At 39.1% G+C, this 27070-nt stretch overlaps 1 protein-coding gene across 3 annotated transcripts in view; it reads right to left on the bottom strand.

The window, feature by feature from the left end:
• CYFIP1 (cytoplasmic FMR1 interacting protein 1) overlaps window positions 1-27070 on the bottom strand; it is a 78810-nt gene that overhangs the window by 35922 nt on the left and 15818 nt on the right. Inside the window, exons 2-22 of one of the 3 annotated variants that reach the window (XM_005486398.4) lie at window positions 25203-25326; window positions 24550-24639; window positions 23666-23743; window positions 22546-22647; window positions 20852-21033; window positions 19681-19777; window positions 19411-19539; window positions 17836-17940; window positions 17569-17660; window positions 16203-16320; window positions 15004-15126; window positions 12387-12512; window positions 11917-12083; window positions 9971-10118; window positions 8426-8573; window positions 6592-6748; window positions 5953-6049; window positions 5492-5568; window positions 5287-5395; window positions 4596-4715; window positions 2472-2671 (exon numbers count right to left, since the gene is read on the bottom strand). In XM_005486398.4, the coding sequence (XP_005486455.2) occupies window positions 2472-2671; window positions 4596-4715; window positions 5287-5395; window positions 5492-5568; window positions 5953-6049; window positions 6592-6748; window positions 8426-8573; window positions 9971-10118; window positions 11917-12083; window positions 12387-12512; window positions 15004-15126; window positions 16203-16320; window positions 17569-17660; window positions 17836-17940; window positions 19411-19539; window positions 19681-19777; window positions 20852-21033; window positions 22546-22647; window positions 23666-23743; window positions 24550-24639; window positions 25203-25319 (2582 nt within the window). In that variant the 5' untranslated portion in view covers window positions 25320-25326. Of the gene's footprint in view, window positions 1-2471; window positions 2672-4595; window positions 4716-5286; window positions 5396-5491; window positions 5569-5952; window positions 6050-6591; window positions 6749-7966; window positions 8121-8425; window positions 8574-9970; window positions 10119-11916; window positions 12084-12386; window positions 12513-15003; window positions 15127-16202; window positions 16321-17568; window positions 17661-17835; window positions 17941-19410; window positions 19540-19680; window positions 19778-20851; window positions 21034-22545; window positions 22648-23665; window positions 23744-24549; window positions 24640-25202; window positions 25327-27070 lie in introns of those variants that run through there. The other 2 variants (XM_005486399.4, XM_026793005.2) reach the window with 2 other exon arrangements.

The following is a 27070-nucleotide window of genomic DNA, read 5'->3' as shown; positions in this document are numbered from 1 at the left end:
ACAGGACAAAACAGTTTGGAAAAATGAATACCCCTGTAAAGGGATGCACTAACATCCCCTCATTTTTGTTTTACAGAAACATCTAATCATTGCTGGAGGCTGGCATGTTTCCTGGGAGAAATCGCCTCAAGCCTCCCTTGTTTTCAAATTCATGGCTGCTGACAGCATCAGGACACTGAACTAGAGACAGCTTTGACCTCACCTGCAGCTCATATGCTTGTGCACTATCCAAAGGTTTGCTTTCTTTCTTTCTTTCATGATGCCTAACAGGTGGATAAAAATACCCTTGGATTTCACTGCCAATCTGAAAGATCATCTCACTCATCTCTCCATTCCTTCTCCATAAACTGTTGTCCCTGACTCTGTGCAGCTGGCCAGCATTAATGGCAACTCCCGTTATTAAATTGCTAAATCTTTTAATAGCAGTCTCACTGTCCAATCTCAGTACATTACCAGATTCAAAAAAAATGTCCTAACTCCCAAATAATTAAACATGCAATATGTTCCAGCACTTCTGCATGAAGAGCTTTAGCTTTTGAACTAAATCTGCAGGGTTTCTACATAGTTGAACTCTTCTACAGATATATGAAATTATCACGTTCAAGCATTCTTGGGTTGGTCTGGGAAAAGAGCTTCAAAAGCTAGTGGAAACAAGTTAATCTGACCAAAACACTAACTTAAAAAGAAGAACCCTTATACCAAACTGTCATATTAAAAGAAGAGTAGCCACAGGTATGACCCATTTTCTGGGAACTCTGCCTCCAGCCCCTCACACCACAAAGAAACCTCTGCTTTTCATCACGATTATATCTCTTTCTTCCAGCCTTTATTTGCTACTTTTCTTCCCTTGTTTACATGTGACCTTTATGCAAGACTTTACCTATCAAGAGTCAAGCATTAAACCAGCAGCTCTCACACAGCTCCTCACAGTGCATTCCTGTGTTTGCACTCAATAACCTGTACACTTGAATGCAGACAGAGCACAGCAATTTGAAGTTCATGCTAACAGCAAGGCAGCAATGAACATGCTTAAGGACTATAAAAAGGCCAAAAACTTCCTGTTCTCTCTCTCACCAAAAATATCAAAGGGCATTATATAGCATGTGCAACACATACATTAATTCTCTCCACACTTGTCTTTTGACTGAAACCAAAGCACTTCTGTGATGAAATCAGACACATGGTACGCATACTGCCTAAGATCTGGCTGCTTTTAACATCTCCTAAATTAATTACCCTGAATTAATTACCCAACAAGCTGAGCCTAACTCAATTCTTGTATACAGATTTTAAGTGCTATAGGATCCTGCTAATGTTCTTTGGCAGCTCACACTCACTTCCCAAGTGCTGTGGTCTGCAGTAAGGCAGCCCTTGTCGCCAGGATGAACACAGACTGAACTGTACAGGAGCTACTGAATGCCTTTCAATAAAGCTGATGGGTGGAAGAGCAGCATTTCATCAAGATTTTCACATGATTCTTAATACAGCACACTGAATATTCCAATACTGATCTCCAGACACATTAACTGCACAGAAGCTCCCTCCAAAATAAATTCAATTTTCCCATGCAAACAGATTCCTGTAACAGAAGTTTCTTGGGTAAAACTTAACCACAAAAAAAAAAAAAAAGCTTTTTTCTTTTTTTCAGACAGAATCTTGGATCTAAAATACAACATAACCATCACAGAACATGTCAGACAAGGAAAGCTCTCCAAGGAGACAGTATAAGATGAGAACAGACTTCCTCCTCTTCCTACAGCTCAATATTCACTATCACTTTACTGTCACTTCACAGGGCTTTAAGCAAAACCTGAGTAAAGACTAAAAGTAACACAAATCCTAAAAACAGCATATAAGCAGGAAGCACAGCTATGCAAAATCTTGAACACTGTGCTTCCCCCTCATTCAAACCTTAGATCCTACCTTCTTCTTTCTATTTCCAATACTCACTCTCCTTAAAGGCAGTTTGCAGTGAATACTGAACTCTTCCTTTCTCTAGAAAGGAAGAGTTCAGTATTCACTGAACAAAAAGAATCAGAAATAAGAAATAATTATATAAATATCAGAAATAATTCACAGAAAAAAACTTTTCTTCACGTTAGCACAGAATCAGGACTATAATTTTATTTCCATCATCTCACCCTGAAATCCTGTTTCAAAATACCTTCCTGATATGCACTTAGCAGTGTTTTGACACACTCTGTTTTTCAGCATACCGTAACTACGTCATCAAAATGTCAGAATTTGGTTGCTGTGGTTCCATTTGCCTTCTATTGTGGACAAATAACAGGCTTTCATGCATTTAACAGCACTTGGTAAAATGACTCATGCTGCTTCATTTCAAGTAAAGCCTTAGAAGTGGAAAACACTAAATGAATGGAGATGAACTTGTCAGCACTTGCTAGGAAGGAAGTAGCAGAAGGGTGGTAGAATAAATAAAAAGCTGCAAATAAAAAAGCTGCCTTGCTAACCTGTTAGTTGATCCATTGTAGCAGTAGTTTGGAAGGAAATCATAATTGAGTTCCCAAAAGACATGAAGAGTGATTCTGCCATAAGGGGCTGAAACATTGTGGTTGGCTTCTCTGAACATGGCATCAAAGCTATCCAAGGTCATGTATCTGCTCAGAAGCTTGTGAGTCATTTTGTTTATCTCTATCAAGCCATCCAGCTCCTATGAAAAACAAGGGGAAAGAAAGAGAATGATGCATTTAATAAAGTGGAGAAACTGAACAAAGTACACAACTAACCTTGAGGGAAAAGAAAACTAGAAAGAAGTTAAAACGAACAATTGACTCTCTCCCAGTCTCTTACTGTAACAATTAGGGCTGGACAGAATCAGTACTCTTGGGATTGTTTCTTAAACCTTCTGAGACTTTAAGGGTATTCAAACAAAGATAGTTCTCAAACGCAGACCTGTACCAACACTTCCTCCACCGAGCAAAACTTAAAACTCCAACACTTAAATAGAGTCAGACATAGGCCAGAAACACCTTTCTGCATTTCCTACTTTACAAGCAATCACAAAAGTAATTTCTGCTCAGTAGAGTAACTGGTGAACTAACTATTGTAGTGGTAATGTTAGGAATAACATTTACCATAAATCCTTCTCATGGTCTACTCCAGTGAAGGATGTACAAAAGATGCAATGAAAGACCAGATCAAACATTTACAAATGTTGTGAAGGTACCCACAAAATCACTAGCTGCAGGCTACATGACTATACATGTGCACTTCATTTCATTATGTTTCTCCTCTTGACAAAAAATTCCTAGTATCTGTTCTGGCAATTTCTTTAAAATAAAATAAAATAAAATAACTCCATATCTGCCATCAGGTATTGAAAATACCAAGCACAAAGAATACAACCCTTACTTCCAAAAAATTCAAGCACTGCTTTTAAAGATTTTTGTGCAGTGATCTACTGAAGAAATATCCAGTGGCTTCTTCTAGTTGTGTGTCAAATTACTACTCCCATCTTTCCATAAACTGCTCTCTGATTTAAGTGCTCCATATTTCAAAGGAGTTTTACACTTGTGAGCAAGTTAGTTCAAGAAAAAAAACCCACTAAGATTATTACTACAGAATGAAATCTAGTTTGAGGAGAAAATAATAGCTCAGTCTTGTAAACACCTTAACTTCATTTGTTTATCTGGAAAACCAGCAGAAATTACACATTACTTCATCTATTTGGATCAGCTTCTTGCTGAGGAAAGCAGCCAGTTTTCAACAGAAAATATTTTGCATAAAACAAAAAAAGAACACCAACACAACAAGAAGGAGGAGCATGGTAAAGGGACAACCCTTAGTTCTGTCACTCATTCACTTACTCTTACTCAAAGTATGAGAGCCTGTGACATAAGGAACACATCATTGATGGTTTCTGTTCACTCAGTCAATAAGAGTGTACTGCACATAACAAAGAAAAGCTACATTTCAATAATTCAAAGTTATAAAACCAAGCTTTCAGAAGTCAAGAGGCTGTATGGACTCAGTATTTGATTTCTCTTCAGTAAAGAATGAAATTAAACCAAGATAGTTAACTGCATGACAAAATGTCACTGGTAAAAATCTTATTACAGAAAGAACAACAGTAAACTCTTTTGCACAACTTTTAATTTATTTTTCATTCCAGCAGAACTGAATGTGCCTGATATTTTTTTCTTGCTGACTGCATGTTTACTTGTCAAATTCATGCTGCCTTGAAATAAAAATTGTTTTTTAGCATTTTAACTGAGAAACTAACTCAAAAGGACACCTCAATATTGCACAGATGCTTTTCTTCCATAGGCACAATCAGATTTCTTTCCTTCACAAAAAATTATTTTTGCCATGCTACAAAACCAAGCTGCCTGAGTAAATCAACGAATTTTGACTCTCCCAAGCACAAGGCTGTTTTTTTTGATGTGCAATTGATTTATAAGCATGGGCAGAAGTGGGCGCTTACAAAAACTGCTATCAAAAGGCGATTGCTTTCTTTGCTTTCGCACTGCTCCAAGTGCCTGCCTTCTGTACACTTTACCCCCAGGGCCCCGAGCTGCAGCAGTCTGGGGCTGCTCCACCCCAGCTGGTGTGCCAGGGATGCAGCAGAGACTCACCACGATGGAGGTCAGGTCCTCGCTCTCGAAGCGGCCGATGGCCAGCTCCATGGAGCGGTACATGGCGGCTGAGATGCGCTGCGTGATCAGCCGGTTCAGGTCTATCGACCTGCCCAGGAGCTAAGGGAAAACACGTGTGAGCCTCTGAGCTGCCACACAGGTTACAAGACATGCTGTACAAGGACTATGAGACCCCCCACATTAACAGACTCTCACTTTGTGAACTTGCATCCCAAACATGCTGAAACAAAGCAGATGGACAAAAATTATAAATTCATGAGCAAATGCGGTACTACAATTTGCATCCCAATTCTCACAAAAAGAATTAAAAGTACACATTGCATCTACATTTAAGTACTTGTATCAGCATTTTATGCTTCTATCATATTGTGCCAACAACATACTGAAAACTAGTAAAAGACATTACTAGGAATACAATGCTACCACCCATGGCATTCCTATTTGGCTCATGCTTTCCTAACTGCAACAGACATTTGCTTCAAAATAGGATCTTTTAAGTTTTCTTTCTTAATTTACACCTTCACGTGACAAAAAAAGCAGATCTCAAGCGTTCAGTTATTTTGCCGAGACGACAGAACATGAAGCACAAAATGAGTTCTGTCTACCTACATGAATCAACACCACTGGAAAGCTGCCAAACAACTCAGATAAAACACTGGAGTTAACTCACTTGAACGTGTCTCTGTTTCAACAGTGTCTCGTAGCGGTTGGACTGCAGCAGCTGAATGGTTGCTCCCTGGTTCTTGCACTCTGAACGCAGCCGTTTATCCAGAAGCAGGCTATGAAGAAAGGAAGAAAATGTTTAAGGTGTACTAAACAGCAAAGCAGAGCAGAGAAGTGTGAAGGAAAGCTCTCACAGTGGAAGGAATAGCTACCTGCCAGCCATTGCCTTGTAGTATGCAAATATTTGGTCTGCCAGCTTGTAGACAAATTGGTCAAAACACAGGTTTACCTTGAGGAGAAAAATATCATATGTTTAGAGATACTTAAATTTAAAAATGAGCTTCTCTAAGATCTCCCACTGTTTATCAAACATAGTGAAGGAAGTTAATAGGTCTGAATTTCCCAGTACAAGAGATGTGGTTCAATCTTCACCATCAATGTGAGTGATTTTTGCACAGGTCTACAATTTTCAGCATTAATGTGAGTCATTTTTGCACAAATCTACAGCTTTCCTCACAACATACCACCCAACCAGTTGCTCATCTTCTGGTCAGTCTTCTCAGTTTTTCTATTATCACCAGCTGTTCTGAATCTCTTAAAAAGACCTTGCTCTTTAGCATGATTTTCACATTCAGGTACAGATGATTTTTCTCCAGTAGGTAAGTTACTTTACCTCTGCCTCAATTTCATCATAGAGGAACTGCTTCTTAAATTTGGTAAGTGCATAATGAGCACTGTCATTATAAAGGTCCAAAGAATACAGAACATACCTGCAAGAAAAAGAATAAAACATGAGTTACACGTGTATGAAAGTCATGATTCTTTAGGATGGTGCTGTCAAGATGATGTAAGCCAGTCAATATTGCAATCCACAAGTGGTTCATGAAAACAGGGTACTTTCCTTTTTTAGTTTATATAAAAAGGATCACAATTTTTCCTTTAAGAAAATATTCGTTGGTTTAAGAAAAGGTGTAGATATGTTTGAAGTCTAAAACTCATTTTCTAGCTGTCCATCAAAATGGAACTTTAACCATTCTACATTATATTTGGCACCTTTGAAGAATAAGTAAGGAGAACTCAAGGAGCAAAATATGTGGCTGGTGCAATGATATGAAATGTTTAGCATTTCAATTATTCACATCAAAAGGAAAGAGACTCTGAAAATGGGCAAATGTAAGACAAAAATTTTATTCAAGTTTAGAATACCTTCTCAATGACTACTTGTTAAAACCAATTAAAGGAGCAACATTATAATAAGGAATGGCACTCATTAAGAATAATCATTCAGTGGAAGAGCACAAGCAGGTCTTACTCCATCATTGATGCCTCTTTTGTCTCCAAAATGTGATCTGTCAAAATCCAAGGCATGGACATCTCAATGGGAAACTGGATTCTTCTGCCCATGGTCAGCTCTAAGAAGAATTCCCTGAACCACAGCTGGGACAGATCACAGCATTGCTGCAGGGTTTCTTTCAGAATGAAAAAGGGAGAATTACACTTCTTATAGAAATACATCAAGTACAATACAACTGTGATTCTGATGATGCAATGCAAAACAAAAAAAAAGCAGGTGCAAGTCACTAGAGCTGTATACAGGTTATATAATCTAAAGCAAATTCAAAATGTAAAGCCCATGGCTTTTTGTAAGAGTTCTGAATTCCTCATTGGCCCCCAAAGTGGTGCCTTCTTATAGAAAAAAAGAGTGGAACTGGATGATACTATCAGTTAAACATAAAAACTGTGTACACCAGTAAAAAGGGATTTCTAGTTTAATTTCTCAGTTGGGGGCTGAGAAAGCCATACACTGAATTTGGGAAGCAGTAAGCGAAGGAGGCAAAATTGCACTGGAACTCCCAGTACCTTCCCTCCCTGTGGAGGACTGAATTGCTCCACATGTTCCTGTTGATTAGATGGGCAGGAAATGACAGACAGACACATGAAGTAGGGATTAAAACAACAAGTTTCTAAGGATGCCATCAAGGGCACAGAGGTGTGCTTCCCACCTCTCCAGAAAACACTTGGTGCAATCCTGCCTTTCCTGAAGGCTTGTGAACTAAAACAGGAATGAACTTTTTACACTAAGACCTTCTGAAGACCTTTTGCAGTGCTGCTCCCCAGTTAGCACAGTGACTGGTATTAACAGACTCCCCCTTCTCCAAGAGTAAAGGAGACCAGCAGCAAAACAAAAATGAAAGACAACACAGCATGGTGATGACAAGGACTAGGTACACTCAATGTCAGTAGGTGAATTCTTTAGGACAGCATGTTTCCGATTACAATTAACTGAATAGTAAGAGTAGTGAAATGATATCAAATTTACCACAACAGAGAATTTGTTTCCTCTGTACTTAAAACAAAACAAAAAAAAAACCTCCCAAAACACAAAAACTACTTCCTTTAAAAAAATTTCAGTGTGTATAGGCTTATTGTTTATGTAAGTACATACATAAAATAGAAAAAAGAGGTAAAAATATGAAATTTGACGCATTAGAAACAAACATATAACAAGTCAAAATAAAAATCCCACCACAATGCTAAGTACCATCTCAGAAAAAGTTTGGACAGACCAAGGCTTTTGATAAATAAACCAAAGGTTAAGTTGACTTAGGCAATCGGAAACATTTTCCAGATTGTGTTAGAGGTGTTAGGACATGCTAAGCTGGACACTGATCATCTACATATCTTACCACTGAAATTTATCAAATGAGTGTAGAAGAAAGACTCGCGATGGAATTTTTCTATGTCCAATATGGTGGGCCCCTCAAGGCTACTTCTCAAGGTTTTCTTGGAACCACTTTTGTCAGCAATGAGGGACTCTAACATAGTTCTCACCATGTAAAGCTGTATCATTAAAGGAAACAATTACGGTGGAAAGGGGAGGGGAAAAAAGGAAAATACACATGGTACATTAGTTGAGCAACACTGAGAATTACTATCAGTAAGCGACTGCTCCACTTCAAACTGAAAACTGGCACTGTGTGGATCAAAGCCTTTGAGGCAAGAGGAACAGATGCAACACTAGCCTACACAGCAGCACAAATGCCTACCCGTGCCAAGGGGACCTCCACTGACACTCAGCAGCAGACCACTTGCAGTGGAACAGTTCACATCACCACACAAAGTAAAAGTAATAAGTAATGTCTTACCACCAAAGTTTAAAAGAGGCGGATAGATGTAGGACTGCCTCAGAAACTTGTGTGTCACATGCAATAGCTTTTCCAATCCCAGAGACTTGAGCTGCTTCAACAGCTCAGCAGAGTTCAAGGACTCTGTCATAGTGCGAACCATGAAGAGCTAAAAACCAACAGACAGGGGCAGGCAGGGAAAGAGAATCCGTTAATAAAAACACACAGGTAAATAAGGAATGGGAAAGAGAAGCAGAGAAAACATGTTAGTTTGTTAAAAACGAAAAGCAGCAGAGTGAGCATGCAGAGGAGGCCACACAGAAAGGTTGTTCAGAAAAATCACTGCCATCTGGGGCTCCCTCAAGCAAAGGGAAAGTTCCCGTTCATTTCAGAGGATGCTCAGAGAGCCATTAGCTTATCAAATGATTTAAAAATGATTAAGCACCAATTACCCATTCATACACAGCCATTTTAGAAACACACGAAACAGAGGAAAACCTATCTAAAATGGATATATTTGACCTCTTGCCTTCCTGTCAGCCCAGAAGGACAAGTGTGCCAGCCCAAGAGCAGAAAAAGCAGAGAGAATCACATAGTCTAAACAGCCTGTTGCAAAGGTGAAGTAAAGCCCTTCAAGCACAGGAGAAGCAAATTGTTGGTGATATTTAACCTTTTCTTTCACCCCAGAAAATTAGAAAACAAAACAATTTTTCTGCAATTATCAAAACAAAATCTTCATTAAACCAATCTTATCACAAACTAAGCAACTTTTTATTACCCAGAATTATTAACCATACATGCTCTCTTTCCCACAGATTTTAGGTAATAAAAGATTGTCTTCACAAATCACAGTTGCCTTCAATTTTTCACCCGCACGACTCAGTACCTCATTTTCTCAGCTGAGCTACGAATATCAGACCATACATTCTCCAAACACATCCACAAATGAAATAAAGAGAACTACATGGAGGTAACAAGAATGAGCATCTAGGTATGGGATTTTGATGACTACCACAAAAAACATTTGAAATATCTCGTTTTAGTGGCAGCAGCAGACAAATTAGATTCTAAGGACCAGCGTTATCACTCATTACTGAACACTGGGATTTTGTCAGAAGTCATATACTTTCCCATATTTTAACAGACATTCATTTATATTTTAAACATATTTTAAAACTACTGGACATCTACTGGGTAGTGTGATTTAAGAAAATAAATTTCACCAGCCATATCAGAGATAGAAGTCAGTCTACAAATAATTCATATAGTTAAAAAATATTATTTAAAAACATTAGGAGCTCAATGAGAAAATATTTGTTCCCAGAAAATCAGATTTAAGTGATTGAATCCTTGGAAAAATGATGTATCAGAGTAGAAAATTACAGCAATCCAGGCAGAGGCTCTTGGTTATGCGCATCTAATTTTACAAATTTAAATCAGAGTAGATTTTTAGCATTAAAAAAAGACCGCAATAAAACCTGCAATTTTAAAATAGTTCAGGACAGAAGGAACACACCTCATGCAATAATTGTTGACAGGTATCACAACCACCAGACAGGAAAATACCTGAGTGCTGGAGGGTCCAACTGCACGTCTTGGGACTTTGATGTCAAAGCCACTTTTGGGGTCCTTCTCTCCCCTTAGAGCTGGATCATTGAATGGCTCGTGACCTGCTTCCCAGTCACACACTGTCTTCCTTATGGCCTGCAAAACACTGAACACAATTCCCACATCTTCACACTGCAGCACATCCAAGCTCTCTGATAGAACACTTTACTCTTTTTAAGCCTCCTTCCATAAGCACAGAAAGTTTGCAACAACATTCACGAGCTCAGGGTAATTCCAAACAAGAACAAAGAATTTCACCAATGTGTTCAAGAATGACACAGCCACAAAATAACCACTCCATGCTGTATATCAGAAAAGTTAATCTACAGCCTTTCAAGACCACCTAGTTCCAACTTTCCCCCTGCCAAGGGCAGGGACACCTTTCACTACATCAGGCTGCTCAGGGCCCCATTCAAGCTGGCCTTGGAGCACTTCCAGGGATGGGGCACCCACAACTTCTCTGGGCAAACTGTGACAGTGCTCCATTACCCTCCAAATAAAGGATTTCTTCCTAATACCTAATCTAAACCTGCCTTCCTCTTTCAGTAAAACCACTGCCCCTTATCCTGTCTCTATCTGCCTGCATAAAAAAGCCCTTCTCCCTCTTTGTTGTAAGCCCCTCTAAGGTACTGGGAAGTTATAATGAGGCCTCCCTGAGCCTTTATTTCTCCACACCGAACTACCCCAGCTCTCCCAGCCTGTCTTCATATGAGAAGTGTTCCAGTCCCTGATCATCCTTATGGCCCTCTGGACCCTTTCTAACAGGTCCACATCTCTCTTGTGTTGAGAACCCCAGAGTTGGATCACTCAAACCAAATTCATACTAATATGAATACGTATTCACAATGAATCCAATTAACATTCAATCAAACCAAAGCAGATTATTCACACAATTAAAGAGAGACAATGATAGCTTGAAATGAAAAAAAGCAAAATTCTTGTGAAATCCTGTGAATTTCCAGAAGAAATTCAGATTCCAGAATTCAGATGAAATTTGCACAAACAGCTTCATACTTTTAGGTCCAAATACTGAACTGGAACTCAGATACTTGCCAGAAACGCAGTCAGACATAATCTCTGTGGCACACTGAATGATCAAGAAAATGTCTCATCCCAAATCTGAGCAGGTATGAAAGTAATATTTTTCTATTTCATTAAAATCTTGTGACAAAACACTTTCCCTGCAAACCTGATAATGTGGAGCAATTTATTTATTTTTAGCTTGTGATGATGTTTCTGTGGCAGACAGAGCACTTAGCAATAGTCTAATTAGCAAAGGACTTTGACCTCTAAGAGCTTTGCAATGAAATGTGGGAGTGAACACACGATAAACAAGTCAAGATTAAAAGCAAACAATTAGGGACAAAAAAAATAAGGTCAGGAAATGTCCCTAATCAGAGTGGGCAGATGGAGCACTGGAAGAGAAGTGTAAGGCTAATAAACCAAAAGCAGCAGAAGCTGAGAAATAAGACAAAACACTAAGAGAGGCAAAGAGAAGAGAGAATGGGATAAACATAAGACACAAAGAAAGGAAATACTGGAATCATAAAGCGGACGGTGAAACCTTTCTTCAAAATACAAACACTGATTTTGCTTTCAGTATTACCGTATTTGTATTTTCTTAAAATAAAAATGAATAACAGGGAACACAAGACCACAAGACTTCCTAAAGTAGTGCTAAGAGGCTCAGGACAGTCAGGACTCCTGCTGCAGCCATGCTGGCAGCCATTCATTTTTATCTTCAAACTGCTTCAACTTCAATTCCTATTCAACCAAGCTAACCATGAATGCCAGACAGATTGAGAGTACAGGCTTTGGTAAAATTTAACATCTGTGCAATTCTGCAACTAATTTACTAAGGTCTGAGAGAAGAATATAGAAAAACATGAGAACAGTAATGCTACCTCTGAATGACATTTTTCTTCTTTTTAATGGCTTGTCTTAATGGCTCCCTAAGAGTGACCTGGGCAAAGTCCTGGAGAGCTGCATAAATGGTATGACGAATGGCATGATTGAAAACACTTTCCATTCGTCCCATCAGCACCTGAAGACCTTTGATCATGGCAATCACCTGCAAAAGAAAAACCCAGACAAATGTATTTTTCTTATTTTGTTTGCATATTTGTACAAACAGTGCATTTTTAAATATAAAAAATGAAAAAAGAGGAATTAACAAGTTACAAATGACAAAGGATAGATTTGCTATGCTCCTCTTATTTACTGAATGGAGGAACACAGAGTCAGACTCTGGTTTCAGAGTCAGCACAGGGCAGGCAGTCTTTCTGCATTGGGTATGCAAAATGCCTATAGAGAATGTTCTCCTTTGTATAGAATTAATCTTTGGAAAATCCCTATAGAAAAACATTTCTCTTACCTCAACCAAAGCAAACTTCTCCTCACTAGTATAATTGTATCTTGTTGCTCTTTCATACTCCTCTGCATTGTCAGGACAATCTTTATTAGAATATTTGTCAGTTGGGTGCACCAGCTTCCACGAGTACTGCAGTTCACAAGGCAGGAGAGGGAGAAAAAAAGATGGGGGGGAACAAAAGGAAACAAAAATGCTGAGAAACACAAAACACAGTGGGACACAAATAACCTGCTTTGAGAAATATCACAGTGTTTTCATGAATACTTGAAGAATATTATTTGGTACTATGTTCAAACCTTGTGTAAATTCTGAAACTACTATCTGGTGGAAGTGCCAAACAATAATTTCCTAAAAACTTCCTGAAAACCAGCAATTCTGTATTATTCCAAAGAAATGCAACTCAAACTCAACAGGTATTGCACTTAAGGGTGTTTTTTACTGTGCAAATGTTAACATAGGCAAAAGTTTCTTCTCTGCTTCAAATATGAGAAACTCAGAAAGACTTCAGAACACAAAGAAAAATCCATTAGACCCACACACAAAAAGAGGAGCTTCCTACTTGATGAAATAATCACATTTAGATTTCAAAACACAATCAGAAAACTACAGGTTTGGGTTGTTGATGGTTTGGGTTTTTTTTCAGGGGGCTTGATTTTTAAGTTTAATAGGCTGAAATGTGTGGAAATAACTGTATTATCTGCGACAATATGAACTGCACAGCATGCACTTCTCTTAAATACTGCCTTTTCAGTCACTGCAAACACAGCTCAAAATGTTCCTGAGCAGCATCAGGCTGGCCTAATATCCATCAGGGTTCATCACGTGAAAAATCCTAGTCACATTTAAATACAATTTTCTCACAGTTTGAGTTCAGCATATAACAAGACCTGCTTGAGACCACCTCAGCATAAATATTAGATTACAGAGCAATATAAATTTGCCTACTATAATGGATTAACAGCTTCAATTCACCTATGGCAAAGAGGAGCATCAAATCCTGCAAGCTGAGTGCTACAAAGAGGGCACTGGGGAAATGATTAAATAAAGAAGTTCTTTGGAGGGATTAAACTGACAGGGTTAAGATGCACACACAACAAACATATGCAAGTTTTTATCTCAACACGATGCACACAACTATGTTCATGGATACTCAGTGAAGGTGGAGACAGGTAAATAATTAGGATACTCCCTATCAGAATAAATGCTCAGTAGGACAGGAAGAAGGTGAACACAAACTTGAACTTAGATGAGAAGTATTTATGGGAATCCATTTAAACTAGAAAGACAATGAAAAGCAGTGAGAATACCCAAAAAACCTGCTGTGATGCCAGAGAAAGTTTATCCTGGAATGAGTAGGACAGAAACAGAGCTAAGAATGAGAGACTTCCTGCAGAGATATAAAACAATAGGAAGATTTTCACTGTGAAGAGACCCTGGATGCAGCAATTTGTGATGACAGAAATGAAAGGTGCAAATCTAGGAGCTGCAGAGGCAAGGAATAGATGACAGCAAACTCCCTTAAGAAGAGAGAATGAGAACAAGACTTTCACCATTAAATACACTGTGGACTTAAACAGGAATAGGATAATACAGGGAAAAGCATGACTCATCTACTGGCTTTTAAAAGAGGCAGTTAAAGACACAAATGAGAGAGAAAACTGGTTCACCAGCTATGCCCACTGTGGATCACATAGTGCAAATTATTTCATGTCCCCAAGACATGTAAGGCAGAAGAGGAGCAAGTCTGGCTTCTCTCATACAGTAATTCACATTCCAACCCTTCCTAGAACGTGTTTTGGTTCAGCTAAGGCACACAGCTTTTATTCAGTGTCTGCACCATAACAAGGACTCCTCTTCAATTTCTGCCTGAAGCAGCTTCCTATTGGAAAAAAGCACAGCCACTTTTCTAACTGGCATCTGCTTTGAAAACAAACTACTACAATATACAGAAACAACTCAGCATGTTCTTTATTTCCCCTCCCTCATCTCCTCTCATATCTTCCTTTTCCTGCATTTACTTTCCTTTTGACTAAAAGCCCAATCTAAAGCCAGTGGGAGCCCTTCCATCCATTTTTGTGTGTTAAAACCATACATGCTTCTATTTACTCAGGGGTGATGTCTAAACACAGCCAGCTGGAGCTGTTCTCTCACCTCCTCAGTGACTGCATGTCAGTACAGATGTTTCCAACAATATAATTTTAAACAATGTTTAGAAGGAAATGATGAAGTCTTAGTCTACAAAATGTTTGTACCAAGAGTGACATTAAAACATCTGGTGAAGGTTCACAGGTGACAGCCAGCCTATCCTCTAAATAGAACAAGTTGAATGTACTGTGTGAGATGCAAGCTACTGGATCTTCAAAGCAGCAACATTACTCCTAGACTCTGTGGACTTCATGTGCCATACTCTAAGAATGAGGTTTGAAGCAGAAGGAGAAAAAGAGTGAAGGAAGAAAGAAGAGGGAAAGTAAGGGAACAAGATTCTTGTTGGGTGCCTTCCAACTCAGAATATTCAGTGATCCTTTGAAAACACAACATACATTTTTTAGTTCAGTTTTATTCTGTCTAACCTCACCAAGACACCTCTTTTTCATCTGGTTTTACTTCCCATGTTACATACCACTTCCATGACATGGGCACTCCACTGGGAGAGAAGCTGCAGGCCTTGGAGAGAGAGATCAAAGAGCTTCCGATATTCCGCATCTGTTTTCTGAGCCTCCTGTCGACCAGACCCAGTCACCACCTAGACATTATAAAAGAAAAACAAAACAAAAAACCCCACACCTGTCACCATGATATTTTCTGAAAAATCCTCTTTGCCCAGGATTTTCTCCTGGGAAGCTGAGAGGCCTCAGAAAAGAATGAAGACAATAATTATCTGATTGCTTGGGAATGTGGTCTGGAGGTTGTTTACCAACAGGTGCATCTTTGATTGGTTCCATGTGAATTGTTTTTAATTAATGACCAATCCCAGCCCAGCTGTGTCAGACTCTGAGGAGTCAGTCACGAGCTTTCATTACCATTCTTGTTTAGTCTTCTGATGTCTCCTTTCTCTTTCTTTAGTATAGTTTAATATATCATATCATATCATATCATAATAAATCAGCCTTCTGAGAACATGGAGTCAAATTCTCATCTCTCACCTCATCCTGGGGACCTCACAGCACCACACACACCCAAATCCACATCAGAACATGCTGCATTCAGCATTCACAGCCAAATTTCTACATCAACTGAAGCACCAAAACATCATCATACATGAACACCTGCTTTACCATCTAACATCAGCTTTTTCTTCTAGAGACTTAGAAAACTTCACGGATTTTGATCAAGAGATGGAAATCACTGGTATTCCTAATGACTACAATAGTGTTGCAGATGAATTCAAGATATCAATTATATACGATATACATAGTTATTTGTTGTCTCTATATACTATATATGTATGAGTGTGTGTATACATATGCATTTCTGTACTCTTTCACTAAACTTAGTTTTGTTTAAACTGTTACAAGCACCTCTTTGGAGTAAGGACTACATATTCTAAATGAGATACACCAAAATTTCTAGGATAAATCTGAGATACATAAAGAGGTAGGAGGATGTTAGAGTTTATATGGTGTGTCATTATTATGTTAAATTTAAATAGTGCAAATATAATTCAGAGAATGGGAATTAGACCTGCAGACTGCTTTTCTTGACTCAGGTGGCCAAGCTTTATCATTTAGCTAGCCAGAGATTTACCTGCTTTTCAGATTCTTAATAACAACTGTTAATGAGTGATGTGCAATTTGCACACGTAGCTCTAACCCCACTCACCTCACTGTTGCTGTAACGAGCCAGTTCAGATATGAAACGCATGTGGTCTTCTCTGATTTGGATCATCTGCTCACATATATTGTACTGGGGACTGCTGCTGGAAGATGTGCATGTCCATCTGGTTCAGAAGACAAAAAACCCCCCACTCAAATCAGTTTTAACAATAAACAGCACAACTGATACTGCAAAGAAAGATCCACAATGCATTACTTTTTTTTTTTACACATTTTCTTCTCTGTTGTTTGAGGCTTTTCCTCTCTTGACACCTCTACCTCTGCACAAGCCATTAGTGATGAACTGCCCTTCTGAGTTCAAATAGCACTTCTTCCAAGTCTTAAGAAAAAACTGTTCAGTTTTTCTTTTCAGTTTTGGGAGCTTTTCTTTTTGTTTTTTAAAGACTGCTGCTATGAAATACAAACCAGCACCTCTCTTCAAGGGCACTTAGGAGCAAGACCAAAAAGGATTAAAAGCTAGGGCAGAAGTGCAGGTATAAACTGTAAGATACTCTAGCCACCTGCAGATACTTTTTTGTTTATTTTTGTTGAACTCTGAAGAGTGTATAGTATGCTCTCAGCTATAAAAAAGACATTATCAAGACTATTAACATGTTATGAAGAGGCACACAAAAACATGCTACCAAGAACGTCATGTTAAGTAGCCTCATATTTTTAGTAGCTCAGTACTAAAATCATTGCCACTGATTTTGTCTCAGCAATTACATGCAAGTTATGTGTTTTTTTTCTGCAGGAATTAAAATGCAAAGCACAGCATTCTAAATTCATGTAACTGCATAGAGGCAAGGTCTTGGAGGAGCACAGAAAGATTCACTAAAACAAAGCAATAACCAAAAACCATGGATCCATTAATGCAACCACTGGCTTTATTTTCCAACCATTTTGCTGTGCTGCACACCTAGCCAAAAAAAAAAAAAAATAGGGGGAGACAAGCTAAGTTGCTGCTCCATGTGCAATGTACACATGCCTATTCACCCATGCACTACTACTGCTCACCTTGCTTAGTAAAATCCTTCATTTCTTTTAATGAAAGTTTTCATATTTAAAGGGAAAAATAAAAACTAAATTAGAGTAAGATAAAATGAATTTCTTCCAACCCAGGTGATAAGAAATGTCACAGATACAAGAATGACCTCAGCAGCACAGAAAGGTTTTTAAACCCTGTGTTTCTTTAGTTGTATCCATTACACGAATTACATTAATAGTAAAATACCCACACAAAAAAGATGACAAAGTGAAAATTCTATTAATTACCATAGACCCATGGACTAACAAGTGAGTATGAAAATATACTCCAAGGGTCAGATCTTCCCCATCCCAGATGCTCCACTCTGTTTCTCTCTCCTTCCTACCTGGATTTATTTTCCTCATAATGGGCACTGGTCTTAATGTATCTTGCAAGTTCAATCTGCATGTCACCAAATAGTGGGACAACCTGCAACTGCTGTACACAGGGAACAAACCAGATTGGATAAATTAGTAACACAAATCATAGTGAAAGGAAACCATTATTTACCCAAATATATATATTTACCCTATATTGTAACCCAAAAGGATATTTTTTTTTAATATATTTAAAATGCAAGAGAAACTACCTTTAAAATCACATCTTAACCAACCTTAAAGTACTTGTCTATCTTGGCTAAATTTATCCTTTTCTTTGCATCCAACTTATAGATGTTACTGACACTTCCATCCATCAGGTATAATCCAAAGCCCATCACCTGAAAAAGGAAAAAAATTAAGCCTTCCACAAAAGGACCTCAGAAGTAAAAACTTGTAGGTCTGTTCTTCATATAATTGTCTGTTCTTCATATAATTAAAAAAGTAACATTTTAAAACCAATCCTGAAACACCCAACCTCCTTCAAACAGAATATATTTTTAAATACCTACTTTTCTGTACTATTCTTTTATTACTGCATTAGCAGTTTTTACATTAACATTAGCCTGATCAATTACCCTTAAAAGATGCTGCTTGTTTGTATAAAGGTTTAGCATAAAAAGAAAAAATCTCACAGGAGTCTGGCTAATTTTAGAGCTTTTCTTTTCACTTCCAATTTATTAAAATTCTGTACATGCAAACTGATTTGGTAACAGAAGTTTAGATCTAACATCTCTGAGTGATTGCTTTTCTGGCTTTCAGTGCCTCTCTGAATTATACCCGCAAGAGCCCAGAAGCATCCAAAAAAATCAAATTACATTTTTTCCAAAGTATTTAATTAACATAAGGTTAGGAATTTATCAGGAAAAGGTTCTTCACCCAAAGGATGGTTGGGCAATGGAACACTCCCCAGGGCAGTGGCCACAACATCAGCCTGACAGAGCTCAAGAAGCCTTTGGACAACACTCTCAGGCACAAGGTGTGACCCCTGGGGATGGTGCTGTGCAGGGCCAGGAGTTGGACTCAATGATCCTTGTGGGTCCCTCCCAGCACAGCATATTCTTGGATTCTCCTTAGTATTTACAGGAGCCAAGCAGAGGAACTGACAGTGTTCTAAGTATCTCTAGTGAGCAAAAGGCCCAAATACCAAAGTCACGCTGGGCACCCTTGCAGATAGAACAAAAATGCTCTAGACTTCATGTGTGGTTTCAGAAGACTTTTGTTTACTCCTCATAAACAGAGCTCTTCAAAAGTTAAACACTGAAGTGCCTGCAAATATTTGTCAGGAGGCATATTTTTAGCTCTTACTCTATATCTTTTCTTCGACTGCAAGAAATGCAGCTGATGAAAATCAGCCACATTTCACATTGCCCAGCACCCTCTTATTACAGGTGCATAGTCCAGCTAACTAAACTGACTAGTTAATCCTAATTTCAAGACACTTGTTCCTTGAAATATTTGATACACAGCCTAACTTCCAAAAACTTCTTAAACAATCTTGCCACATATCTAAAATAAAGTGCAGTAGTTCCCTTCTGCTGTCATCATACTTCATACAAACACAACTCCATAGAATTGGATGCAGTTCAAATGGGTCAACTTCAGTTTATGAAAAACAAAAATGGATTAAAAGCTTTAAAATAATTTTAGCATGTAATACAACAAAAAGACAATAATGGAGAAAAGCAGTAATGCGAATTATTTGCTTAATCTGGTTCCTTTTAAAAAAATAACCGGAAACAATCTGGAATTCAAACACCTGTTCCCTCCTCAACATTCTTTTTTTAATTTTGTACCCAAAAGAAACCTACTTTCAAAAGCATATGTTTCTCACTGGGTGTTAGGTACATTTTGTTTTCATAGTAGTCCACACACAAATTCACAATATCTGCAAGCAGTTCTTCATAGCCAACAATCACCTCCAACTGCTGCTGCAAAGACTGGAGGGGAAAAAAAAAAGAACGATATTAGTTAACTAGTTACACTGACTGGGGGAAAAAGTTACTACCAAACTGGAAGAGCTTTATTTTAATACTTTTGCAAAGCATTAGGTAACTTGCAAGAAGACAATCCAAGCTTACTTGTGTTATCTTGTTGTGATTGGCAAGGAACATGGAAAGGTTCTGAGATTCTTGAATGGACTGAGGATCTGCCATTTTCCGCAGGAACTGAGCAGCTCTTTAAAAACAAAATAAAAACTGTTTTTCCCTTGGCCAGGACTGTTTGTAAGTAAATCTATCTCCTCAAAAAAAAAAAAAGGTGAAAAGTTCACTAGAAGACAGATATGGACCTGATTTATCCAAAATAAACTGCTTTACTATCCCAAATTCCACTACACCCCTACTTAGGTGGTCCAATAAAAAATGAAATGAAAAAACAAATGAAAAACCATTGGCTATATCTTTCAACTGAGTGCAGCTGAGGGTCTATAGATCCAAGCCACTCAACACCCCAGGAAAAGTCAGTCTTCCAGAAAAGAAGCTTTTCACCTCCAGAAACACATCTCCAAAGAAAAAGAAAGGCAAACCAAGTAAGCTTAAGAGGTCTCCAGGCCCAACACCTGCAACAGGTGGAGGTAGAAACTAAATCTCACAGAAACAACACAGGTAAACTTGGCTAGTCATTGACTGAATAGTTTTCTGCATGAAAGACTACAGATGCTAGAGCTGGCATAAAGCTGACTTTCCCTGCTGCTCTGGCCACTGTGTTCAAGAGAAGATACCTGATACCATCTGGTAGCTCATGCACAAAATTTGGCCACAGGTATCACACCCTTTCCCTTCCCTGCTATACCTGCGATCACAATGACTTTGAACAGCAAAGATGAAACATCTTAAGAACAAGCACAACAATTCTCAGCTAAAAATGTCAGAAGTGGATGTCAAGAGTAGAATTTATTAGAACAGGAGTAGCACAAGTTACCAGAAAGCCAGCTTTCTCTCAAATTTAAAAACAGAAGCTTTACTGAACAAAGTATATGCATTACATTTCGCATACACCAGGACAGAAGTATTTGACAGCTTGGCATTAAAGGCAGAAAAACCTATTGCTGCTGGAAGAAGAGCACAGAGAAAACAGATGTATTCAACTGCCTGACTGCAGCCAAGCCATCCCTAGCTTCAAGGTAGCTTGTCCCACACATGAAGAGACTATTTTTGAAGAAAAAGCTGTGAGAAGAAAAGCAGCTGCTGCCATCTCGTGGGAGGCTGAATGCCGGCAGCAAAGGCCGGGTCCTGCTGCCCCTGCACTCACCGCTTGTAGGCTGAGTGGTCGTTCTTCACGCTGCACTTCATGTTCTTCAACTCATCCAGCACTGCAAACATGTTGATGAATTTGCCCAGTGTGATCAGATAGGCTTCAGACACAAAGTCCTTCCTTCTCTCCGTGTGGCACAATCGCCTCACCTCCCCACAAAACCGTTCAATGGCATTTCTCTAATGGGGGGAAAAATAGAAAAACAAGGAGTAAAAGCCATGACATTTCCAGGGAGAAAGTTTCATCATGTACCTAGAGGTGGTCCAGTGAAAAGCTCCAGTGAAGCAGAAAAATGTTTAAAGCATGCAAAAGTAGCAAGGTGTGAGTACAGGCCTTTCAGCTCCTCCACTGTGTACCTGATGTCTGCTGCAAGTGTCACCAGTGATTTTTGCCACCAAGCTTGCCTGAGACAAGAGCCAAGGTCCTTCTTTGCAGATAAAACTAATTAAAAGTACAAATCAAAAATAGGGCAAGGCAAGGAGTAATGTTTTTTAACTAAAAGGGTCAATTTAGATTGGATATAAGGAAGAAGTTTTTTACAATGAGGGTGGTGAGGCACTGGAACAGGTTGCCCAGAAAAACTGTGCATGCCCCATCCCTGGAAGTGTTCAAGGTCAGGTTAGATGGGGCTTTGAGCAACCTGATCTAGTCAAAAATACTCCTTTTTCACAGCAGGGGAGTTGGATTATATGGTTTTCAAGATCCTTTCCAACTCAAACTATTCTGTGATTCTATGACATTTAAAATCCCTCAGAAAAAAAGGATGTCATGCTCTTTGGTGAGGAAGTATATATGAATTAAAAGGCAAATTATAGGAATGCTCCCTTCAAACAAACAAACATCCACAGCACACTGTACATGCCAGCTCTGTTAAGTCATCCCAGCACATGTTTTTTTGAGGGCTTATTTCCAAGTGCACACCAGTGCCATTTCAGATAGAGATTACAAATACCAAAAAGACAGGAACTTCAAACATAAAAAGAAATCTGTTCTGACTTTAAAGCTCTAATCTGCTCGAATGAAAGGAGATTGAATGAAATGTAACATTTCCTGTTGTCTTTCCCAACCAGGGTTCTCACTGAGTACAACAATCTCCTCCTCCCTGTGTGCTCCGGGCCCCACAGGCTCTAGCTGCTCCATTTCTGAATAATGCCTGGAAACATCCTCAGTGCACTGAGATAGATGGCAAGCTGCCAGGAGGGAGGAGAAGGCAAGACAGACTGCTATTCTCCAGCTCGGGTGGCTGGCAGGTCACAACAACTGGGCTGGCTTGCCTCAATTATGAATCGCCACAGCAAAGCTGCACCTGCTGCTCTGCTGCCCAGACTTGTGGATCCCTCACTCCACAGCAAATGGTTTCTGTGCTGAGATGTTTTTATTACACATGTGAAACACGTTATTTTTCTATTTCCTTTCTTCCTGAAGTGACAGGTCTCTGTCCCCATGTGCTGCATAGGGATTATACTCAATTACGTTTGATTTTATTTTGAAAGTTTTAATGGAGATTGATTCAAATTTTTAAGACAAGCTTTAAAAATTCTGCCCTTCTGTAAGGGTGTGTTTTTTATATTGGGTGTTTTTTTCTAAGATACAATGACTAGGTTCAGTACCTGAGCACACAATATGAGGTATACAAAGCAGGAATATAAAATTACAAGCCTACTGACAAATTTTGTTTCCATTCCTTTTACCTGAAAATACATAAAATTCATCAGTTTTGTGACTTCTGGCTCCAGAACTTCCACAGTTTTCTCATAAATTTCTACTCTGTTAGGCTGCTCGTTGCACTTGACCTGTGGATAATTAAAGAGGTTGTTATAATTGGAACTTTCCCTGATAAAGCCTCAGCAACTAAGATCCTGAGAAAATGCAATATCATCCTAAAGAGACAAACTCAAAGACAAAAATTTCCAGGTTTAGTAATCTTATGCTAATCTTGTAAGCTTAATTGTGTGTAAAAAAAACCCAAAACAATCTAAGATTTCCCTTCTACCTTACAGCAAGTAATTTAGTTGTCAAACACCTCTGCAGGGTGTGTAGGGTGTAACCTTTCCACATCAAGCCACTTGCTCAAAATCATGCACAAAAATAGGGCCAGAACTGTAAATTAAAACAGATTGCATGACTTCCACTCTAAATACTTAAACCACAGGATCAGCCTTCCTAGCATTTCAGTATAAAAATAATTGCATTAAAAATCTGTAAAAAAGGAAGGAGTCAACTCCTGGTAATAATTGTGTTCAGTTTTCTGACGCCCCTTAATATGCTTCCCACCCCACTCCTGTACACTTGAAGCTGGCTTGTGCCCTATTCATAGCAGGAGTTTTACAGATCAAGAAAGCACTGTGTAGCTCTGACCTTTAGAAAGTGGCTGCCTTGGAGTAGAAGTGTCTAGAAACTTACATGTTGAACCTGAATGTTAATCCTTACATGCTATGCTACCTGTTTTGAATTTAAGAATTAAAGTGGGGAGTGGGAGGAGTCCATTCTCTTGACTGACACGTTGACCTCAAGCAGATCTCACAATCAAAAGTTTTCCTTTTAAAGCACATTACCCCTATACTGCTCTTGATCTAAAAAGACTGACACAAATACCCTGTGTTATTGCTATAGATGCCTTATAAAAAAAATAAAGTCCAAGTGGTCCCCAAGTGCTAAATGACACTGTTCTATGGCATGCCCAGTTTAACAACTCAGGAGTCAAAGCAGACTCCACTTTGGATCTCACTGACAAATCTCTGTCTGTGTAATTCCACCCCAAAACAAGACAGAAGTTCACCATTGCATCACAGCAGAGTTCTCATCCATTACCTGGGGAATGGCTCTTGAGCAGCTTCTCCATGTGTATAACATGATTGCATATTCCTGGCCTTCTTCTAGCATTTCATTCTGTAGGGAAGACACTCAGTATAATTAGGAATTGTAATACAAAAGCATTATATCCATGTGTCTTCTGTTCATTCCAAGCCCATGTCCAAATGAACCTATTATTTCTCTTATCAGAATGTGTATGTACAAACACACATGTATTGCATACTGAATGATACATCATCAATTATTATCTCCTCAGATTAGATTGGTTTATGATACTGGTTTCTTTCTTCCCAAAACTAATGACACTGTGATCTGTAAGTATAAATAGAAATGCTAATCTTGGGGTGGGGAGGGTGATGGGATTTATTCTTCTTTTTAAATTCAGGGATGAATCCCAGGTGGGATGTTCAAGGATGAAAGAATCAGCACATGCAGAGCAACTTTCTACATGGCAAAGGAGAGGTACAATAATATCCAAATAAACAAAACAGGTAAATGAGTAACCACATAATTTTAGAAGCAGATTGGTGTAAACATACATAAGTTTAAGTAGCATGTTACCAGTTGCTATCTGCCCATTCCAATGTTTGTGAACTGGCCTCTAGAATTATAAGACATATTATTCCTAATTTTCCAAGAATGCCATGAAAGAAGGGACACCTTTGAACAACATTAGTTGCTCAAGAAGAAAGGCAATTAAAAAAAAAATTAAGAAGTGTGTTTGAAAAAAAGAAAAGCCACACACTTTTGCATCTTCCCTCCCCCTGGAAGTAGGTAACCTGTTATCTGTGACCATAATTTTTTTAATGAACTGCAAGAAGACACATTCCTCTCCTCCTGTTCTATCCAATACAAAAGTGTGTATTGGAACATCTACTTACCATGCTAGAATGGACTGTGGCTTGCTCAATGTATCTTGCAATACCAGTGACAAATGCATTTCTGTCTTCAAAATTAGTGTTGAAGTTTGGCTGCAGAGAAAGGAAAACATGGAATTAGGTCTTCTGTAGCAGCATGTCTCCTATGAAGGAAAACTGAGGACCTGGCATTTTTCAGCCTGGAAAAGAGCAGGCTCTGAAAGACTTTATGGCAACATCCAGGACCTAAAGGGGTCCTGCAAGAGAGCTGGAGAGAAATTTGTGCAGGGGCATGTAGTGACAGGACAAACGGGAAGGGATTCAAACTAAAAGTAATTTAGATTAGGTATTAGCAATAACTGATTGACTGTGAGGGTGGTGAGGCACTAGAAAAGGTTGCTCAGAGAAGTTGTAGCTGACTCATCCCTGGAAGTGTTCAAGGCCAGGCTGGACGGGGCTTTGAGCAACCTGCTCTAGTGGAAGGGGTTCCTGCCCATGGCAGAGGGGCTGGACTAGGTGATCTTTAAAGTTCCTTCCAACCCAAACCATTCCATGGTTCTACAAAAATAATTTTTATACATATTGCCAATATAAACACAGTTCGGTTTTGGGCGAAACATTCTCTTTCTTAACAGCACTGGGAAATGGAAAAACCTTTTCCTCTAATGAGAAAATACCTGGTAGAGAAGAGATGATGGTGGGGGCTCAATACACGGTTGCTGATCCGGCAATGGTAATTCCTCCAAGAGATCCACATTGGACAAGGCATCCTCCAGAGTTACTTGAGCAGTCATTTTGCACCTGGTTAGACAATACATACATAAATGTAGATATGTAGATGTGCACACATAGATATAACTTGATATGCGTTATTATATACATGGTAAATAAATGAGTAACATGAAGAGCGGGCAACTATTTATATTGTGGGAAATGGGAAGTTTCCCTTCAACCAAAACAGAGGGGAAACAGTCAAACAGAAACCCAGTTGACTTTCAAATACAAGTTTAAATAAAACTTTGCACACTAACGTCCCTGTCCTTACTTTTAGGACTCAAGAAATGTTTCTCCTCCTCCACTGCTGGACACCAGAAATAAATCAAAAATAGAGGAAATTATGATGATTCTAAAGATCAGTTTTGAGCCAACGTACTTTCAAAACTTCATGCATTACAGCTTCTACAACCAAATAATGTTCAGGAGACCAGGCTGTCAAAAGGTGCCAGCAGTTTCCAGTGTTTCATGTCCTAGGACAGCCAGATCTGCTTTGGGGAGTTGATGAGAGACCCCTCAGGGCCATGGCAATCTCCATAAACCTTTGACTGCTGCTGCTGCCTGGGGTTCTGTACCAAGAAGGGCAATGGGAAGAAATCTGAGCCACCTCTGACCAGTGACCAAGCACTGGAACAGGCTGCCCAGAGAAACTGTAGAGTCTCCCTCACTGGAACTTTTCAAGAACTGCCTGGCTGCAATCCTGTGCTATGTGCTGCAGGATGACTCTGCTTCAGCAGGGAGGCTGGAGCAGGTGAGCCACTGTAGTCCTTTCCAACCTTACCCATTCTGTGATGTTGTGAAAATTTACAAAGAAAATATGCGGTGAAACAACTCAGTCATCCACTTTTGTATAATGATCTACTCATTCTCCTCAGTGAAGTGAAGAAAAATTTGATTTTTAAGGTAATATCTCTAATCAGGATGTTTCATTGATTTGCAAGTTATTTCCCCCCATTTACTAGAGAAAAACCACACACCTGGTGCAAGGAGCAGCTGAGCACTGCCCTCAGCTCTAACTGGGAGGAAAGGAACACTGAGCACCACATCCCAGAGGAGCAGGACCCTGCCTGGCATGTGACATCCCATGGACTTGTTACATGCCCACATATAAGGAGGGTACAAGCAGATCCCAATGCAGCTTTGACAAAAACTCACTTCAAGACAACTGGTATGGGCTGGTGATCCCACCACTCACTGCACTTTTACTGGCCTGGCAGAAACACCTCCTCACTTTCTCTTGCCTAATTAGAGATTTCTGGAGAAAGATCCACAGAAACAGCAGCTTTACCTCCAAGGAAGGGCTCAGCTGACAAAAAACACAGAACCAAAACCTAAACTCAAGGAGAGAAAGCAACCAGGAGTTGGAATTAAGCAACTACCTGTCCATCTCCAGAGACCACCCCTGTGTACCAAGCCATTGCTGCCAAGCTAATGTACCACATATGGAGAGAAATTGCCAACAAGTTTATAAACAACAACCAACAGAAAGAATTCATAGGTCTGTTTCTTCTTGAATAGCCAGCCCAAACCTTGCTCCTAGCCTGAGCATATCAGTTTCTGTTAAAATAAATAAATAAATCAGTGCTCATATTGTGCAATTTGTGATCCTTGCCAAAAAAGGGATGAAGGACTGGACTGACAGGAGTGCTGGCTGGCAAACCTGTGCCAGGACGTTTGCCCAACACCTGCCTACACCCAGATCAAGCTCCAAAACAAGAACCACACTTATTCTCAAATAAAGAACATGATGTCCTTCCTTCAATAAATCAAC

Source organism: Zonotrichia albicollis, chromosome 2 (assembly GCF_047830755.1).
Source record: "Zonotrichia albicollis isolate bZonAlb1 chromosome 2, bZonAlb1.hap1, whole genome shotgun sequence".
In the NCBI taxonomy this organism is placed as follows: Eukaryota; Metazoa; Chordata; class Aves; order Passeriformes; family Passerellidae; genus Zonotrichia; species Zonotrichia albicollis.
The sequence above is the reverse complement of the archived record's forward strand: the minus strand, read 5'-3'. Positions and strand labels throughout refer to the sequence as shown.